The following is a 20,919-nucleotide window of genomic DNA, read 5'->3' as shown; positions in this document are numbered from 1 at the left end:
AATACAATACGGGTCAGAGTTAGCACCGAATGTTAAATATGCTTGAGTTGGACATATTTAGTCTACAGAATGTGTTTTTTCACCCAGAGTTGTGGGGATTCAGCAGCACTCATGTACTTTGTTTTGCAAAGCCAGATTCAGGCCTGTGGGATATCATGTTCAGTGTCTTAACTTAGGACATAGAAGTTTTCATTATGTTTTGAGTGCACTAACAGAGATGAGATATTACCACAGAGAACACTACTCAGGCAAAACTGCATGAGTGTCAATTACCAGTATAAATAATATGATTGTGTGCATTTTACACATTGTACTTGTTTATCTTCATTGCTGAAGGTTGAGGACTATCTCACACGTATTGTTACAAGTTTATTACTTAATGTATACAAATGACGGTAACAAAAATATGTGTCTTGTTTATAAATTACACTGAACCCAAAATTTTTCTTTCGTGATTCAGTTAGAGCATGCAATTTTAAGCAACTTTCTAATTTACTCCTATTATCAAATTTTCTTCATTCTCTTGGTATGTTTATTTGAAAAGCAAGAATATAAGTTTAGATGCCGGCCCATTTTTGGTGAACAACCTGGGTTGTTCTTACTGATTGGACAACACCAATAAACAAGTGCTGTCCATGGTCCTGAACCAAAAATTTCCTGGCTCCTTAGCTGAGATGCCGTCTTTTTCAAATAAAAATAGCAAGAAAAATTGATAATAGAAGTAAATTAGAAAGTTTCTTAAAATTGCATGCTCTATCTGAATCTTTTTTTGTGTTCAATGTCCCTTTAACCCCTTGAGTGCTAACAATGGCTCTGAGCCATCGCAGAGTTTCCCACTCTGGTGCTAACGACGGCTCAGAGCCGTCGCTAGCACTCTCCCACCTTGAGGGAGATCTGGGGGCTCCCACCCGATTTTACCCCGGCGATTGTGCCGGTAGAGTGACAGGCATCACCGGGGCTTTCCGTTTTGCATGGTGACGTCACGCGCAATAATGTGATGACGTCACAGAGCAACTTTATTCATACTTAACAATGTTAAGTATAGGAGCAGGGGGCATGCTGCTTAGAAGCCTGTATCTCGGGCATCTAAGCAGCTACAGACCCCCAAGACCAACCTTTCCAACAGTGTAAGTCTTGGGGGTCTGAATAAAAAAAAAAATTGTTAAAAAAATAAATAAAAAAAAAAAACATTAAAAAATCTTAGCACCCAGGTGGAAAAGTGCTTAGCACTCAAAGGGTTAAACATCCCCAATATTGGGAGACAGTCAGCCCACTTAACACGTATATTCTCCGAGGACCATGAATCAAATTACATCCATAGTGTCCCACCCCAATGATAAAACCGCCTTTACCTCAGTCCATTGTATAAGATTTTCACAGCAAGACAGAGCTAGTTAATAAGTACAATATAAATAACACTGTGTTCACTCCTGTGGAGTAACAAATGAGAATGCACTGATTGGCTAAATTGCAAGTCGAAAAAAGCCCTGAGATAAGGGGGCTTTCCTGCAGATGCTTAGATACAAGATAATCACAGAGGTAAAAGGCATATTAAAGTAACTGTGTTGGGTATACAAAATTGGGGAATGGGTAATAGTGGGATTATCTATCTTTTTAAACATTCACAATTTTGGAGTAGACTGTCCCTTTAAGTTTTATCATTGGGGTGGGACACTATGGATGTAATTTGCTTCATGGCGCTCAGGAAATATACGTGTTAAAGGGACAGTGCATTGTAAAAAAATGTCCCCTTAATGTGTTCCCACTGACTTGTTATACCAGCTGCAACATATAAAATGTATGAGAAATTGCTCATGTATGCTCCTTTTTGCAAATTAAATAACTGGATGTGCTCTTTGAAACCACAGCCTATCAAAATAAGCTAAGCTTGCAGACAGATCTTGTGAACTTATCACTCAAAGGCTTCCCTTTCTTATTTCTGTCTCTGTACAATACTTAGAAAGGACAATTGAAAACAAACATTTTAGAGCTTTATCTCTTCCACCTCCCACTGGGAGCGTAATTGTTTCTGCTAGCTGTGTTTAAATAGTTTGTCAATAGCCTATACCTAGGGATAGAAACGTTTAGTATAGATAGGGATACCACAGGCTAAATTAGCTATTTCAAATGCCAATATAAAGACAAAGGACCTATTTGTAATCAATTTAATCCACTCCAGCAGGTAATATGGATCATTGGGAACAAATTACAGGACATTTTTTGAGTAAACTGTACCTTTAAGTGGGATGACTTGCTTGTCTCCCAATATTGGGTATGTTTGTGGATACTTTCTTTTTCTTTGTTAATTTGTAAGCATTTTAGCATCCAACATCCCCCTCTGATCCTCTTTATGATGAAGAGATTATGGTTGTTTAATAAATTAGTTGTATCCTAACTACTATTATATTACAAATGTGTCTTGTTTATAGCTGCAAATTATCTGTAAAGCACTTGAACAGGACATTACAGACAAGCACCCCCCCACACACACACACACACACACACTGTACTTAGTTTAATTAGTGAGGTTGTGGAAAAAAAATGTTTTATCTAAACACTTATTTATAAAAAAAAGATACTAGCTTAATGACACTACAAGATATGTGGACGGTCATAGAAATCTAATGACACTGACCTGAGGGGTATAAGGTCCAGGGGTCATAGGATCCAGGCTTTCCAAATCAGCTTCGTCAAGAGCTGCCTCTTTGGCAGTAGAAATGTCTTTTTCTAGCTGAGTCAGGTGTTCATCGTACTAGCATCAAGATAGAAGTACTATTACATCTTTTTCATAAACCAGAAATACAACAGGTGGTACATGAAAGGACGATATTGCTTACAGGGACATTAAACTGCTGGGCACAAATATCCTAAAATTGTTACTACTCACTCTGTTATTGCATTTCATCCTGTTCCTGCAGCTCTTTTCAAATCTGTTCTCCTGTTTTAATAGCTTAAAGGTGCCAGATACTGAAGCTCCGCCTCTTTGTTCTGGGGGCTGCCATCTTGGAGCTCAGGTATTATCACAGCCTGTGACTGAAGCTTTGCACGCTCAGAGAGTAATAATGTCCACTGGTTTACAGGTGTATATTGTACTTTAGGTTAGTGTGCTTGATACATCATGTGACCTTATTTTTTTTACATAATTTTATAATTACACAAAATATATTTAAGAACATACTCAACAATAATATAGAGCAATGCAGTCACAGCAATAATGTAAAGCTCCTGCTTTGTATTATGCATCATAAGCTGAAGCATATCATACAGCTGTAAAAAAAAAACAATATTACTGATCTGTGAGTGTGTCACAGGCTGTGAGAATACCTGAGGCGGAACTTGCGTATCTGGAACCTATAAGCTATTAAAACAGGAGAACTGATTCGTAACAGGATGAAATGCAATAATGTTCCTGCTGAATACAAGTTCTTATAAAAATTATATTTGTTTTCATTTCTTGGGGAAAAACAAGGAAATGAACTGGCAAAAAAACTTTTAAGCCAGGTTTTAAGTTTTCTATCAAACATTTAAAAGCAAGGAAATTCCTAACAAGCTGTCCCCACTCACAACTTGGGAGTTTTCCACAACATTGTCAATGACATCACTGATGACATAGTGCATTACAGCAATGTGCTGTTTGACATTGTCTACACTAGTGGTACAATCACACATCCAGGACAAGGCAAACTATTTTATTGTGCTACAAGCTTCAATTATAGTCTCCTTGGTTGTAGAAAACGTTGCTGTAATAATAGTGTCTGTTACTAAAGACTTCTTAAATAAATAGATTTTCTTTCAATTTTCTTAATAAAAACAGTTCCAGATCTCCATTTTGTACATAGAAAGGGATATAATCAAATTAAGTGTGGAGGGACCACTGAAGACTATCCTCAGAGAGTGATAACCATGTGCTTTGCCAGGGTAAATGGTGGCAGAAACAAACAATATAAAATTGTAAAAAGAAAACAACGGAGTGAAATATTGGCTTTTCTACCAAAGGGAGCCACAGAACAGAATACATCCTCACCTCAACTAGAGTCAGGATACAGATGCTGACAATCTCCTGTGCTGTCTTACTGTATTGACTGTCTGGTCCTGTTAATGAGGCAATAATTATATTAGTCTTATGATTATTATTAAAATTTTGCTACAGTAAACATTCATTTGTTTTATTCAGCAGGAAACTAAAAAAAAAGTAGTAGCTTAAAGGGACAGTATACACTCATTTCCATATAACTGCATGTAATAGGCACTACTATAAAGAATCAGATGCACAGATACTGATGTAAAAATCCAGTATAAAACAGTGTAAAAACTTACTTAGAAGCTCTCAGTTTAGCTCTGTTGAAAAGGTAGCTGGAAAGCCCACTGCAAGTGGTAAATAAGACACTCCCCCCCCTCCCCCTTCTTTTGCATATGAAAAGACCCTTTACACAAACAGGAGTAAGCTGGAGAAGGTAGCTGACGGTATTCACATAAAACTTTGGGGCTTGGTTAGGAGTCTGAAAATCAGAGCAATGTTATTTAAAAATAAGCAAAACTATACATTCAAAAAAACAACTGTATGGGCTGTATAAATAGATCATCTGCAAAATATTTATGCAAAGAAAAAATGAGTGTATAATGTACCTTTAAAGTAATAAAACATGATAGGAGCAAAGGGCAGCAAAAAAGATCAAGACAATCAGTTGTAGGGTTGCAGAAGCAGACAGGGGTTTACAGGTTTGCAGTAAAGACTGCAGCAAAATATAACACGGTTATAAGGCAGAAACCTTTATTTTAGAGGATTTAACAAAGTTTAACAGAGAAAAGAAACAAAGGGTTATCGTAAGGATCACATCATCTTAGGTGTTACAAGAAAGAGGACATAATAGATGTGACACTTGGCTTACACCTTGTTATTTCTGAAATCGGAGCAAACAAGCTCAGTGTCAGTGTTACTTACCATTGTATTTTACACTGTTTGTATGAATTAGATTCACATCAGACAGGAACCTTTCACGATTCTGGTACTTGTGTTTTGATATGTTCTGCAAATATACAGAGGTAACACACATGCAAAGAGTCTGCTTTCATAATACTATACTGATATGTAATATTTTACATTTCCTCTGCTTTTTGAAATAAACATTTTAAACAGGCTTTAAAATTTGATTTGACTTACTCACCTGCCTTATGGTCTCCAAATCCATAGGATTCATAATGACTTTGTAATAATCTGGGACAAACTTTTTATTTACAGGGTGGTGGAAGGGCCAGGACTGCAGAAATAAAACCGACATTAAGTAAAATACTATAACTTACAGCACTGAAAGCATTCACATTACATTAAAGGATGCCTTACTATAGCAGTGAGAAATGAGTGATACCAAAAGGTTATAAAAGGAAGTCTTACATATTTCTCTTAACACACATACACAGTCAGAAGAGAAGCTTTTTGTCTGATTTAGTCTGCAATTGTTCAACAATAGGTATAAAAGTTATTCAAATAACCTACAATTATCAGAACCAAACAATGTGGGCAAGATTACAAGTGGGCCGCAAGCGATCATGCAGGGTGCATTTTCTTCTGTGCATCCTCACACATGGGTAAATATTTTAACCAAAGCATCTTAATGCAGCCATAACTTTTATAGCACAGAACTACATGAAGATCTCCAATACTTTCACACCCTTGGGTTAGCGCACTAACGATTTAGAGCTCAAGCAATATTCTAAAAGTTTTACTGTAAACCCCAAAGAAGTAAGAGATTTAGTGCACTTGCACTATACGACATGCAGATGTTAGATCCCAAGGCTATTGCTCAAGGGATAAAAATAAACTCGGTACTTGTAATATAAATACAAAAATAGAAGTGCTATAGATTGTACTTGAGCGATGTTAACCCAAAACAGTGCTAATATTTTTGTGCTACATTTCTAATCTTGGCGTCTCTATTTGACAGCCCATTTGTATTTTAAACAGCTGTTACGTAATCAGCATCATTTTCAAACAGAAGATAACATAAAACACTTTATTAATTAGCGTACAGCTTTGAAAAACAACCCCTTAACGACAGCATATCCTGTACGTTGCCAATCACAGGGGCTTCCATTAGTATAACAGCGTGGGTCTTGCCAAACAGTGGTGACACCAAGCTATTTCAGGGTACACCAGATGTCGTTAAGGAGTAGAAAACAAAAACAAAACACCAACATAAAAAACAAAGAAAGAAAATGTAAATTATTAATCTACATGTGCGCCACCAGAAAATGTAGATTACTGAATAAAGGTTATTCCACACAATTGTAAGTTTTCTTTCAGAAGCATCATTATTTCATTAGTGACACAGAAATGTATTCGATATATAAACAGGTAAGGGAACAACCTCAGTAATACCTCATCATCAAAAAACAAAAAATAAGCAATAACTTGACCAGATTTTGTAGTGTACGAAGACACTAGTGTTTCAGACTTAGCATTTCTTATATACTCTTCCTTCATCATATGAAGTAAAGGAAACTAGAACGTTGCCCAAGAAAAGTTACCATTCACATTAATATAAATCCAAAAGAATGACACTTCCATCTGCACAGAGAATGCAGCCGCATTTCAGCATCAAACACAAAGGTTTATAAAAGTGTTTCTGCTTGTGCTATAATACATCAGGGTATAACTCACATCTGGCACAGCCATCATTTTCTGTGTTACAATATTGTCTAAGATGAAAGAGAATGCAACTTGATCGTCATCATCCAGCAGAGGGTTAATGGCTTTCTCCAGTCGCGCCAACTTGTCCTCTTTCTGTAAAAAAGGTACAGATATTAAACACAGTTTGGGACAGATAGAGATAAATAGATATATATATATATATATATATATATATATATAAATAGAGATAGAAAGATAGATGGAGATAGATATAGAGAGATAGATAGAGTCATAAAGATATATATTTATATATACATAGAATAAATAAATGCATTGAAAGCACTGTATCTCCCTCAGCTGCCGAGTACTATGTACTATGGCGTTCTCTTCTTTCCACCTCCTAACAGCATCTCACACTCTCCCTTCATCTATGTTGTGTTTATGTCAGTCTTCTGTAACGCCTGTGGTAGTGTGTGACCATCAAAAGAAACCCCATAAATTATATGCTATGCAAGTATTTGTTGTTATTTTAGTCAGTATACACATTCAGTATGCCCCTCACCTCTTTCAGTTTCTCATCACACAACTCCAACATCATCTGTGAGATCTGGGTAAGTGAATGCTTTGGTCCTGTATTTGGAGAGAAAAAAAAAAAAGTTGCAATAGCCCAATGATTTATTTCCATAACGTAACAATGAGAACCCAGAATACATCACTCTTACCATTATAAAGAATGCTGTTCTTCACAATCAGCTCCACCTGCTCCCGGAATTCCTCTCGGGATGGATACATTCGCTTACGTACATTCTCCCTCAATGTCTGTAGGTCCATTGGATTGATTACAATCTTGTAATAATCCTTTACTAATTTTGCATTAACAGGGCTATGAAACGGATAGGTCTGTGAAAAGCAGATTTAAAATAAAATTACAGATAATCATATTAATCCAAATACAAACTTCCCTAACATTAAAACTTGTGATTTCAAATTGACATAAATATACAAGCAAACTATAAAAACAATGAGTGCAACAAAATAATCCTAGACTGTATATAGTGTGCTTGGCTATTATCCAGTAATAATATAGCTGATTGATGCATACACATGATGGGTGGTGTTATTTCTTACATTAGCCATATCTCTCATGTCATTAATTATTGACTCCAGGACAGATGAAAGTGTAACCATAGGATCTGTTCTTCTGCGGTGAATTGATTTGTGAGGACGCTGAAAGCAATAACAAATAAAGATCTTAAAGGACCAGTAAACACAGCAGATTTGCATAATCAACAAATGCAAGATAACAAGACAATACATTAGCATTTACTCTGAATTTCAAATGAGTAGTAGATTTTTTTCTAACAAATTTCAAAGTTATGTATATTTTTACTCCCCCTGTACCATGCGATAGCAATCAGCCAATCACAAATGCATATACGTATAGTCTGAATTCTTGCACATGCTCATTAGGAGCTGGTGATTCAAAAAGTATAAATATAAAAGACTGTGCACATTTTTTTTTAATGGAAGTAAATTGGAAATTTGTTTAAAATGACATGCTATATCTGAATCATGAAAATTTAATTTGACCTGAGTGTCCCTTTAATTAGTATAAAAAACATAATTTATGCTTACCTGATAAATTCCTTTCTCCTGTAGTGTGATCAGTCCACGGGTCATCATTACTTCTGGGATATTAACTCCTCCCCACCAGGAAGTGCAAGAGGATCACCCAGCAGAGCTGCTATATAGCTCCTCCCCTCTACGTCACACCCAGTCATTCGACCAAGAACCAACGAGAAAGGAGAAGCTAAAGGGTGCAGTGGTGACTGGAGTATAATTTAAAAATTTAGACCTGCCATAAAAAACAGGGCGGGCCGTGGACTGATCACACTACAGGAGAAAGGAATTTATCAGGTAAGCATAAATTATGTTTTCTCCTGTTAAGTGTGATCAGTCCACGGGTCATCATTACTTCTGGGATACCAATACCAAAGCAAAAGTACACGGATGACGGGAGGGATAGGCAGGATCTTTATACAGAAGGAACCACTGCCTGAAGAACCTTTCTCCCAAAAATAGCCTCCGAAGAAGCAAAAGTGTCAAATTTGGAAAATTTGGAAAAAGTATGAAGCGAAGACCAAGTTGCAGCCTTGCAAATCTGTTCAACAGAGGCCTCATTCTTAAAGGCCCAAGTGGAAGCCACAGCTCTAGTGGAATGAGCTGTAATTCTTTCAGGAGGCTGCTGTCCAGCAGTCTCATAGGCTAAACGTATTATGCTACGAAGCCAAAAAGAGAGAGAGGTAGCCGAAGCTTTTTGACCTCTCCTCTGACCAGAGTAAACGACAAACAGGGAAGATGTTTGTCGAAAATCTTTAGTTGCCTGTAAATAAAATTTTAGGGCACGAACTACATCTAGATTGTGCAGAAGTCGTTCCTTCTTTGAGGAAGGATTAGGACACAAGGATGGAACAACAATCTCCTGATTGATATTCCTGTTAGTGACTACCTTAGGTAGGAACCCAGGTTTAGTACGCAGAACTACCTTATCCGAGTGAAAAATCAGATAAGGAGAATCACAATGTAAGGCTGATAACTCAGAGACTCTTCGAGCCGAGGAAATAGCCATTAAAAATAGAACTTTCCAAGATAACAATTTTATATCAACGGAATGAAGGGGTTCAAACGGAACGCCCTGTAAAACGTTAAGAACAAGGTTTAAACTCCATGGCGGAGCAACAGTTTTAAACACAGGCTTGATCCTGGCCAAAGCCTGACAAAAAGCCTGAACGTCTGGAACTTCTGACAGACGTTTGTGTAACAAAATTGACAGAGCTGAGATCTGTCCCTTTAAAGAACTAGCGGATAAACCCTTTTCTAAACCCTCTTGTAGAAAAGACAATATCCTAGGAATCCTAACCTTACTCCAAGAGTAACCTTTGGATTCGCACCAATATAGGTATTTACGCCATATTTTATGATAAATCTTTCTGGTAACAGGCTTCCTAGCCTGTATCAGGGTATCAATTACTGACTCAGAGAATCCACGTTTTGATAAAATCAAGCGTTCAATCTCCAGGCAGTCAGCTTCAGAGAAATTAGATTTTGATGTTTGAAAGGACCCTGAATCAGAAGGTCCTGTCTCAGAGGCAGAGACCAAGGTGGACAGGATGACATGTCCACTAGATCTGCATACCAGGTCCTGCGAGGCCACGCAGGCGCTATTAGAATTACTGATGCTCTCTCCTGTTTGATTCTGGCGATCAATCGAGGAAGCATCGGAAAGGGTGGAAACACATAAGCTCTCCCGAAGGTCCAAGGTGCTGTCAAAGCATCTACTAGGGCCGCTCCCGGATCCCTGGATCTGGACCCGTAACGAGGAAGCTTGGCGTTCTGTCGAGACGCCATGAGATCTATCTCTGGTTTGCCCCAACGTCGAAGTATTTGGGCAAAGACCTCCGGATGAAGTTCCCACTCCCCCGGATGAAAAGTCTGACGACTTAGGAAATCCGCCTCCCAGTTCTCCACTCCCGGAATGTGGATTGCTGAGAGATGGCAAGAGTGAGACTCTGCCCAACGAATTATCTTTGATACTTCCATCATCGCTAGGGAGCTTCTTGTTCCTCCTTGATGGTTGATGTAAGCTACAGTCGTGATGTTGTCCGACTGAAATCTGATGAACCCCCGAGTTGTTAACTGGGGCCAAGCCAGAAGGGCATTGAGAACTGCTCTCAATTCCAGAATGTTTATTGGCAGGAGACTCTCCTCCTGAGTCCATGATCCCTGAGCCTTCAGGGAATTCCAGACAGCGCCCCAACCTAACAGGCTGGCGTCTGTTGTTACAATTGTCCAATTTGGCCTGCTGAATGGCATCCCCTTGGACAGATGTGGCCGAGAAAGCCACCACAGAAGAGAATTTCTGGTCTCTTGATCCAGATTCAGAGTGGGGGACAAGTCTGAGTAATCCCCATTCCACTGACTTAGCATGCACAATTGCAGCGGTCTGAGGTGTAGGCGTGCAAAGGGGACTATGTCCATTGCCGCTACCATTAAGCCGATCACCTCCATACATTGAGCCACTGACGGGTGTTGAATGGAATGAAGGACACGGCAGGCGTTTTGAAGTTTTGTTAACCTGTCTTCTGTCAGGTAAATCTTCATTTCTACAGAATCTATAAGAGTCCCCAAGAAGGGAACTGTTGTGAGTGGAACGAGAGAACTCTTCTTTTCGTTTACCTTCCACCCATGCGATCTTAGAAATGCCAGTACAAACTCTGTATGAGACTTGGCAGTTTGAAAGCTTGAAGCTTGAATCAGAATGTCGTCTAGGTATGGAGCTACCGAGATTCCTCGCGGTCTTAGTACCGCCAGAAGAGCCACCTTTGTGAAGATTCTTGGAGCCGTAGCCAACCCGAATGGAAGAGCTACAAACTGGTAATGCCCGTCTAGGAAGGCAAACCTTAGATACCGGAAATGATACTCTGTGAATCGGTATGTGAAGGTAAGCATCCTTTAAATCCACTGTGGTCATGTACTGACCCTTTTGGATCATGGGTAGGATTGTCCGAATAGTTTCCATTTTGAACGATGGAACTCTTAGGAATTTGTTTAGGATCTTTAAATCCAAGATTGGTCTGAAGGTTCCTTCTTTCTTGGGAACCACAAACAGATTTGAGTAAAACCCCTGTCCGTGTTCCGACCGCGGAACCGGATGGATCACTCCCATTAGTAAAAGATCTTGTACACAGCGTAGAAACGCCTCTTTCTTTACTTGGTTTGTTGACAACCTTGACAGATGGAATCTCCCTTTTGGGGGAGAGGATTTGAAGTCCAGAAGATATCCCTGAGATATGATCTCTAACGCCCAGGGATCCTGGACATCTCTTGCCCAAGCCTGGGCGAAGAGAGAAAGTCTGCCCCCCACTAGATCCGGTCCCGGATCGGGGGCCCTCAATTCATGCTGTCTTAGGGGCAGCAGCAGGTTTTCTGGCCTGCTTGCCCTTGTTCCAGGACTGGTTAGGTCTCCAGCCTTGTCTGTAGCGAGCAACAGCTCCTTCCTGTTTTGGTGCAGAGGAAGTTGATGCTGCTCCTGTCTTGAAATTACGAAAGGAACGAAAATTAGACTGGCTAGCCTTCGGCTTGGCTCTGTCTTGAGGCAGGGCGTGGCCTTTACCTCCTGTAATGTCAGCGATAATTTCCTTCAAACCGGGCCCGAATAAGGTCTGCCCTTTGAAAGGTATGTTGAGTAACTTAGATTTAGAAGTAACATCAGCTGACCAGGATTTTAGCCACAGTGCTCTGCGTGCCTGAATGGCGAATCCGGAATTCTTAGCCGTAAGTTTAGTTAAATGTACAACGGCATCTGAAACAAATGAATTAGCTAGCTTAAGTGTTTTAAGCTTGTTTGAAATTTCCTCTATAGTTATTGAGTCAAGAGTCTCTTCCAGGGACTCGGACCAAAAGGCTGATGCGGCCATGACAGACGCAATACATGCAAGGGGTTGTAATATAAAACCTTGTTGAACAAACATTTTCTTAAGGTAACCTTCTAATTTTTTATCCATTGGATCAGAAAAAGCACAGCTATCCTCCACCGGGATAGTGGTACGCTTAGCCAGAGTCGAAACCGCTCCCTCCACCTTAGGGATCGTCTGCCATAAGTCCCGTGTGGTGGCGTCTATTGGAAACATTTTTCTAAATACAGGAGGGGGGGAAAAGGGCACACCGGGCCTATCCCACTCCTTAGTAATTATCTCTGTAAGCCTCTTAGGTATAGGAAATACGTCAGTACTCGCCGGTACCGCATAGTATCTATCCAGCCTACATAATTTCTCTGGAATTGCAACGGTGTTACAATCATTCAGAGCCGCTAATACCTCCCCTAACAGTACGTGGAGGTTTTCAAGCTTAAACTTAAAATTAGAAATGTCTGAATCCACTCTAATGGGATCAGAACCGTCACCTGCAGATTGAAGCTCTCCGTCCTCATGTTCCGCATACTGTGACCCAGTATCTGACATGGCCCTAGTATTATCAGCGCACTCTGTTCTCACCCCAGAGTGGTCCCGCTTCCCTCTAAGTTCTGGCAATTTTGACAAAACCTCAGTTATAACATTAGCCATGTCCTGCAATGTGATTTGTAATGGCCGCCCTGAAGTACCCGGCGTTACAATATCACGCACCCCCCGAGCGGGAGATGCAGGTACTGACACGTGAGGGGAGTTAGTCGGCATAACTTTCCTCTCGTTGTCTGGTGAAAGCTGTTCAATTTGTACAGATTGACTTTTATTTAAAGTAGCATCAATACAATTAGTACATAAATTTCTATTGGGCTCCACTTTGGCTTTAGCACATATAGCACAGAGATATTCCTCTGAGTCAGACATGTTTAACACACTAGCAAATAAGTTTTCACCCAGTACCTCAGAAATATAAACGATTTCACATGCCAGCAAAAACGTTTAACATCAATAAATGTATTTGTCATAAAAAGCCTGCTGCAAGCCGTTTTAATTGCAAAATAGACTAAAGTTTTATGTAAACAGTATTATTTCAGTGAAATGCCATTCCCCAGAATACTGAAGTGAAAATATACATACATGACAGCCTGATACCAGTTGCTACTACTGCATTTAAGACTGAACTTACTTTATATAGGTATTTGCAGTATTTTCTAGTCAATTCCATTCTCAGAAAATAATATGCTGCTACATACCTCTTTGCAGGTGAACCTGCCCGCTGTCCCCTGATCTGAAGTTTACCTCACTCCTCAGATGGCCGAGAACAGCAACATGATCTTAACTACTCCGGTTAAAATCATACAGAAAAAACTCAGGTAGATTCTTCTTCAAATTCTCCCTGAGAAGGAACAACACACTCCGGTGCTGTTTTAAAATAACAAACTTTTGATTGAAGTTATAAAAACTAAGTAAAATCACCACAGTCCTCTCACACATCCTATCTATTAGTTGGGTGCAAGAGAATGACTGGGTGTGACGTAGAGGGGAGGAGCTATATAGCAGCTCTGCTGGGTGATCCTCTTGCACTTCCTGTTGGGGAGGAGTTAATATCCCAGAAGTAATGATGACCCGTGGACTGATCACACTTAACAGGAGAAAAGCCCTTTAAATATAAAGCCAATGAATACAAAACAAAGGGGATGTGCATTAGGTTCTACACATAGATTAGAAAGAAAATGAACAAACAATCATTAGGGTATGATTAACTATGCAAAACAAAAAATCTATATAAACATATTTAGCAAAAGCATGCGTACAAAAAGCACACAAATGTATAAATATATACACACAATTATTTTGTATGCTACCAGTATTACCAAGGTGTTTCAACATCACAACTTTCAAATAGTCTACGACGCACACACAAAAAAATATAAAAAAATATATACTGACCTATTTCCCATGTATGCCTTACTTCAAACCTCAAATAAAAAAATAAAAAAATTACATTTAGGTAGTCGCAATGCACTGTACTCCCAACACGCCGTTTCTTCTTTTGTGGCAATTGCTGTTTGGGGAATTTCAGGACCAAAGATTTCCTACGAACTTCATCAGCACTAGAATTGGATACATCAAAAAATATATTTAGTTATTGTCACTAGTAATTAAAGCTTAAAAGAAAATCACTATGGAATGAGAGTATTATTACCCCAGAGTAGCAAAACTGCATGCTTTGTATTTCACCTATAATGTAAGATACATTTCTTACCTCTCAATTAGCTGCTTTCCTAATACAATTTTCGTTCCCTCAACTTTGATTAGCTCCTCGTTGTCATTGTGTATCACAGTCTTTTCTAGTTCCTCTTCCTGCTCCTCAGTCATAGCCACTGGGTTGGACGGCGGAGCATTTGTTTGGTAATAAAGCGGACAGAATTTGTTTGTTCTCATATGTCCAATTGCTCCACATGCTCCACACTTTAACTACAATAAGAGAAACCAAAAATTCTACTCACATACTAGATTGTGGTTTTTTTGTTGTTGTTGTTGTTGTTTTTTTTTAATTAGGAGTAAGGTCTAAAGACGAAATGAATGAATGAATGAATGAACGATTGATTACCTTGAGATCTGGACGTTCTTTCATCTTCTTGGGTTTTTTCTCAGGAGGACCTCTTAGCTTGTCCTTTTCCTGATTTCGCTTCAGCCTACGAAGCTGTTCTTGGATTCTTCGTCTCTCTTTCCTCATCTCCTCACGGTGTTGTTCATCAAAAAGAGCAAACTTCCGGCTTAAACACAACAGAAGTTCAGGTCAAGCATGAGAGGCATTAACTACATAATAAGAATATGTAACCTCTGTTATTTCTAACTATATTCCCTTATTACTCACAACATGGTAAACTTACATAAACTCGTCATCCTTGGTAGTACGGATTCGGCTATAAGCATCAATAACAGATGGTTTGCGTACAGTCTCACAGCGGACATATTCCTTTCCATCTTCATCTCGAAATGTACGATAGATTTTCAGTCGACGGCCACTTGCAGCTGAATTTAAACTGGTCACAGAAGCAGTATCATCATCCTTGTGAGAGCCCCCTGATGTGGCAGATGCTGTAGCTAACAAAAATGTTTTCGTGAGAAAAGCAAAAACTGCGCAGCTCAGATAGCAATAAAATTAGCAAAAATATTTATTAAAAACATGGAAACAAAACAAGTGATATAGAAGAGGATCAAACGAGATTTGGCTCACACCATCATCAAACACCTATAATCATAAATTACACCTGCATGTACAGGTATATACCCTTAGCACATCCCCGATTGGTAGAAAAACCCTAATCTACTACACCTTGAATATTTAACCCTCAATGAACCACACCTTATAACATATATGTATGACATGACTTACATCCACAAAGGAAACACAGGGAGAGAAAAAATATATATATTTAATGAAATGCATACTATGCTAGTGTTAGTTATTCAAATTATTCAAAAACAGCCTGCCCTACTATTATATAAGTCCTTGCAGAGCTGGAACATATTGAACATACAGAGCACCATCCCTTTCTGCCAACATGGCTTGCAAATGAAGTGTCAGGCAGGAGAAGACATTAAAGGTTCCAACAGGGAAAAATCTTACAAAACCTTACTTTTTTCCATAATCCAGAGTTTTCTAACACCACCTATAACCAAAAGACGGCAAGTGCATCACATTGTCAAGCTATGCAGGACCCTTTAAAATCTGTGTCTCCTTCTGAAAATATACATATCCCCTCTTCTATATTATCATCCCTAGCTTCTAAATAGGACATAGCAGATATTGTAAGGACATGTATCAGAGAAGAACGAACAGATTTAAAAAATGATGTACAAACATTGGGCTTCAGGGTTGAGGCACTAGAAGACAACAGGGATATAGTGATAGAAAATATCCATTAATTTGAACAAAAAACAGTGGCACAAGCTGAAGCACTTTATTCTTAACAAGAAAACCTGGAAGACCTAGAGAATAGGAACAGGCAGAAGAACTTGAGAATCAGAGGTATACCAGAATCTGTACTACCCAGAGACCTGCCAGAGTACTTGCAAGCCTTATTCACACATATTAAAAATTCTAAATATAAAAGTGACTTGTCTTGGATCAGGGCACACAGAGCATTTTGGCCAAGCACCCCCCCCCCCCGATAATCAGACCCTCAAAAATTATAATAAGGTTAAAAAACTTTTGAGATAAAGAGATGCTGCTGGCCCAATCTCATAAGACCGAGCCTTTATATTCTTTAATTTTATCAAAACCTATCTTCACGGACACTCCAACGCAGAAGAGATATTGCTTTCTTCATCACCCTATTGAGACATTAAAAAATCTCATATGGATGGGGTTTTCCTACCAAGGTATGAGTCCTACGAGACAACAAGCACCTTATTTGTAAAACACCAGATGATATGGCTTCTTTCTGTACTTCCTTGGGACTGGATCTTCCTACTAACCTTCTAACTGAGACACCTGACTAACAGCTACCGCCTAACCCCCAAAGAAAATGAGAAATGGCAAACCGCAGGAGCCAAGATGGGTAAGACTACCGCTCCTTTGCCTCTCTCCCAAAAGACCACCAACCCTGACCAATGCCAACCGATCTTCCAGATGAAAAGGCAGACCGCATTGACTTTCTACGTCATACTGAGGTAAAGGTATCCTCTAAGGCAGGGGTCATCAATTGAAGTTCCAAAACCTCTGGAGGGCCACATTTTCCATGATGCTCAGCCAGCTGAAATGATGGCTGAGCATCATGGGAAATGTATTTCCAAAATCTCTGGAGCTACACAATTTATGACACCTGCTCTTAAGGGAAGTGTCCAAGGTTGGCAACTGGACATCCGAACAAGATCCGCATACCAAAACCTGTGAGGCCATGCTGGAGCCACCAGCAGCACAAACGATTGCTCCATGATGATTTTCGAGATCACTCTTGGAAGAAGAACTAGAGGCGGGAAAATAGAAGCAGGCTGATAACACCAAGAAAGTGTCAATGCATCCACTGCTTCCGCCTAAGGATCCCTGGACCTGGACAGGTACCTGGGAAGTTTCTTGTTTAGATGAGATGCCATCTGGAATCCCCCACATCTGAACAATTTGAGAAAACACATCTGGGTGGAGAGACCACTCTCCCGGATGTAAAGTCTGACGACTGAGATAATCCGCTTCCCAATTGTCTATACCTGGGATATGAACCGCAGAAATTGGACAAGAACTGGATTCTGCCCAAACAAGTATCCAGGATACTTCTTTCATAGTTTGAGGACTGTGAGTCCCACCCTGATGATTGACATATGTCACAGTTGTGACATTGTCTGTCTGAAAACAAATGAACGGTTCTCTCTTCAACAGAGGTCAAAACTGAAGAGCTCTGAGAATTCTGAGAGTTCCAAAATATTGATTGGTAATCTCGCCTCTTGAGATTTCCAAACTCCTTGTGCTGTCAGAGATCCCCAAACAGCTCCCCAAACCTGAAAGACTCGCATCTGTTGTGATCACAGTCCAGGTTGGACGAATGAAAGATGCCCCTAGAATTATACAATGGTGATCTAACCACCAAGTCAGAGAAAGTCGAACATTGGGATTTAAGGATATTAATTGTGATATCCTTGTATAATCCCTGCACCATTGATTCAGCATACAAAGCTGGAGAGGTCTCATATGAAAATGAGCAAAGGGGATCGCGTCCGATGCTGCAGTCATGAGACCTAAAACTTCCGAGCACATAGCTACTGAAGGGAATGACTGAGACTGAAGGTTCAGACAGACAGTAACCAATTTTAAACGTCTCTTGTCTGTTAGAGACAAAGTCATGGACACTGAATCTATCTGGAAACCTAAAAAGGTTACCCTTGACTGAGGAATCAAAGAACTTTTTGGTAAATTGATCCTCCAACCATGACTTTGAAGAAACAACACTAGTTGATTTGTGTGAGATTCTGCAGAACATAAAGACTGAGCTAGTACCAAGATATCGTCCAAATAAGGAAACACTGCAATACCCCGCTCTCTGATTACAGAGAGTAGGGCACAGAGAACCTTTGAAAAGATTCTTGGAGCTGTCGCTAGGCCAAAAGGAAGAGCAACAAATTGGTAATGCTTGTCTAGAAAAGAGAATCTCAGGAACTGATAGTGATCTGGATGAATCGGAATATGAAGATATGCATCCTGTAAGTCTATTGTGGACATATAATGCCCTTGCTGAACAAAAGGCAGAATAGTCCTTATAGTCACCGTTTTGAAAGTTGGTACTCTTACATAACAATTCAAAATCTTCAGATCCAGAACTGATCTGAATGAATTTTCTTTCTTTGGGACAATGAATAGATTTGAATAAAAACCCAGACCCTGTTCCTGAAACGGAACTGGCATGATTACCCCTGATAACTCTAGGTCTGAAACACACTTCAGGAAAGCCTGAGCCTTTTTTGGGTTCACTGGAATGCGTGAAAGAAAAAATCTTCTCACAGGCGGTCTTACTCTGAAACCTATTCTGTACCCCTGAGAGACAATACTCTGAATTCAATGATTTTGGACTCAATTGATCCAAACATCTTTGAAAAACTTTAATATGCCCCCTACCAGCTGAGCTGGAATGAGGGCCGCATACTCATGCGGACTTGGGGGATGGTTTAGATCTCTTAAATGGCTTGGATTTATTCCAAATTGAAGGCGGCTTCCAATTGGAAACAGATTCCTTTGGGGAAGGATTAGATTTCTGTTCCTTATTAAGTCTAAAGGAACGAAAACGGTTAGAAGCTTTAAATTTACCTTTAGACTTTTTATCCTGAGGCAAAAAGGCTCCCCTTCCCCCCAGTTACAGTTGAAATTATTGAATCCAACTGAGAACCAAATAATTTATTACCTTGGAAAGAATGAGATAACAATCTTGACTTAGAAGTCATATCAGCATTCAAAGATTTAAGCCATAAAGCTCTTCTAGCTAAAATAGCTAAAGACATATATCTAACATCAATTCTGATGATATCAAAAATGGCATCACAAATTAAATTATTAGCATGTTGAATTAATTTAACAATGCTAGACACATTATGATCCGATACTTGTTGCGCTCAAGTTTCCAACCAAAAAGTTGAAGCAGCTGCAACATCAGCCAAAGAAATTGCAGGCCTAAGAAGATGACCTGAATATAAATAAGCCTTCCTTAGATAAGATTCAAGTTTTCTATCTAAAGGATCTTTAAAAGAAGTAGTGAGGGGCGGAGCCAGCATCTGAAGAAACTAGACGTGTGTGTGAGGAGCTCCTGAATTTTTTATGATATAGATGGTGTTTAAGTACATTTAAAATAAATCTTTATTAAAGAAAAGCTGTACACATGTAGCTCAGTTCTGTTTGGAGTGAGTTTATGGAGGGATGACATAACTGGACTTCATGAATCGTTGGAGAGATAATCTACATCGCACAGTGGCCATCTCTTTAATGGGGCCTTGAGGCGCATCCCTATCTTATGTCTCGAGTTCTAAGCTGCACTGTACCTGTTAAACCTGCCCTAAGTATGGAGAATCCGGCTGAAATCCTCCGACTGTTAACGGACCACTTTGAAAGGAATTTCCTGAACAGGATCGAAAAGATACTAGTCGCACCGCAACGGATCGCTACTCCAACATGTGACGCAATGTCTCCCACGAGGGAGTCAGTCACGGAAGAAGAAGTAGAGGAAGCCATACATCAGCATGGTCTGCTGTTCCCTTCTTTGCAACCACCACAACCCGCATGTGAATCTGAGCCAAGGGAAGAAGCTAGCACGAGGCGAACGTCACAGGGGATCTCATCTAAGGCCCCTATAGTAGCTGCGCAGCAAGGGAGATCGAGCTTGCTTGACGGTAGAGGTGAGACAGAGTCCCTATGGCATGTGAAGCGGGGACACAGTGGAGGAGTGGCAGCGCTTATGAGAGCCGACAACTTGAATCACGCAGCTGATCCCTTGAGTCCGACACCTGCATTAGACTTGCTATCTGATAAGTATGACCGGCTATCTCCCTGTGGTGTGCCCCAGAGACTTGACCTGAACTACTGCTACCCTCCTGCATATAAGAGACCCAAACAGGGTGTTGGTTGAGCCTAGGGTATGAGACTGTTTGGCCGCGCTGTAACCAGCTGTTTACTGTTCGAATCTGCCTGTCAGTACTCTAGTATCATTATCCACACTTTACAGGATGATACGTTATGAAGACTTGAACTGGTCTGATGGGGGTACTTACAGTATGTGCCTCAGCTAGTACACTATTAATCTTGCATGTAAATTTTGAATTTTAATTTTATTCATGTATGGGTTCCCAGAAGTCTAAATATTCATGTATATATCCGTGGTCCCCTTAAATAGTCTTGATTCATTAAGTTATGACTCTTTGACCACTAAGAGGTTATTCATAGTTTGGGCTCTTTAGGAGCAGCTCTTACCCTAATGCAATATAACAATGAGAGCAACTGTTTTGGAAATGCTGTCTTAGACTTTATCTAGGTGACCATGTATTTCACTTAAGAGTAGGAGGGAGAGTTCCTCACATAGAATCTATTTTAGAGACCTTTTAAACTGAAAATATTTCTTCTGAGAAGGGTCACTGAAGTCTGGATTCACTGAGCACTTGTTAGCAAATTAAACTAGTTTATTTTAGCACACAAACTGACAACCACTGAACCCAGTACCCTTAGAGCCTCTATTATGAGTCTTTCTGTAAATTGTTAGCTCTAGATCCGCCCCCCTCTCCCCCCCCTCTTTCCCCTTCTCCCCCCCCCTTCTTTCCCTTTCTCCCCCCCCCCTCTTTCCCTTTCTC

At 39.8% G+C, this 20,919-nt stretch overlaps 1 protein-coding gene across 2 annotated transcripts in view; it reads right to left on the bottom strand.

Moving 5' to 3' along the window:
• The window catches only part of TAF1 (TATA-box binding protein associated factor 1), a 239,984-nt gene that overhangs the window by 134,577 nt on the left and 84,488 nt on the right, over positions 1-20,919 (bottom strand). Inside the window, exons 24-35 of one of the 2 annotated variants that reach the window (XM_053699102.1) lie at positions 14,988-15,201; positions 14,705-14,870; positions 14,357-14,568; positions 14,096-14,204; positions 7,757-7,855; positions 7,351-7,528; positions 7,191-7,258; positions 6,659-6,781; positions 5,166-5,258; positions 4,943-5,027; positions 4,025-4,092; positions 2,636-2,752 (exon numbers count right to left, since the gene is read on the bottom strand). In XM_053699102.1, coding sequence (XP_053555077.1) covers positions 2,636-2,752; positions 4,025-4,092; positions 4,943-5,027; positions 5,166-5,258; positions 6,659-6,781; positions 7,191-7,258; positions 7,351-7,528; positions 7,757-7,855; positions 14,096-14,204; positions 14,357-14,568; positions 14,705-14,870; positions 14,988-15,201 — 1,532 coding nt within the window. The remainder of the gene's footprint in view (positions 1-2,635; positions 2,753-4,024; positions 4,093-4,942; positions 5,028-5,165; positions 5,259-6,658; positions 6,782-7,190; positions 7,259-7,350; positions 7,529-7,756; positions 7,856-14,095; positions 14,205-14,356; positions 14,569-14,704; positions 14,871-14,987; positions 15,202-20,919) is intronic. The other variant, XM_053699103.1, reaches the window with a different exon arrangement.

Source organism: Bombina bombina, chromosome 1 (genome assembly GCF_027579735.1).
Source record: "Bombina bombina isolate aBomBom1 chromosome 1, aBomBom1.pri, whole genome shotgun sequence".
NCBI lineage: Eukaryota > Metazoa > Chordata > Amphibia > Anura > Bombinatoridae > Bombina > Bombina bombina.
The sequence above is the reverse complement of the archived record's forward strand: the minus strand, read 5'-3'. Positions and strand labels throughout refer to the sequence as shown.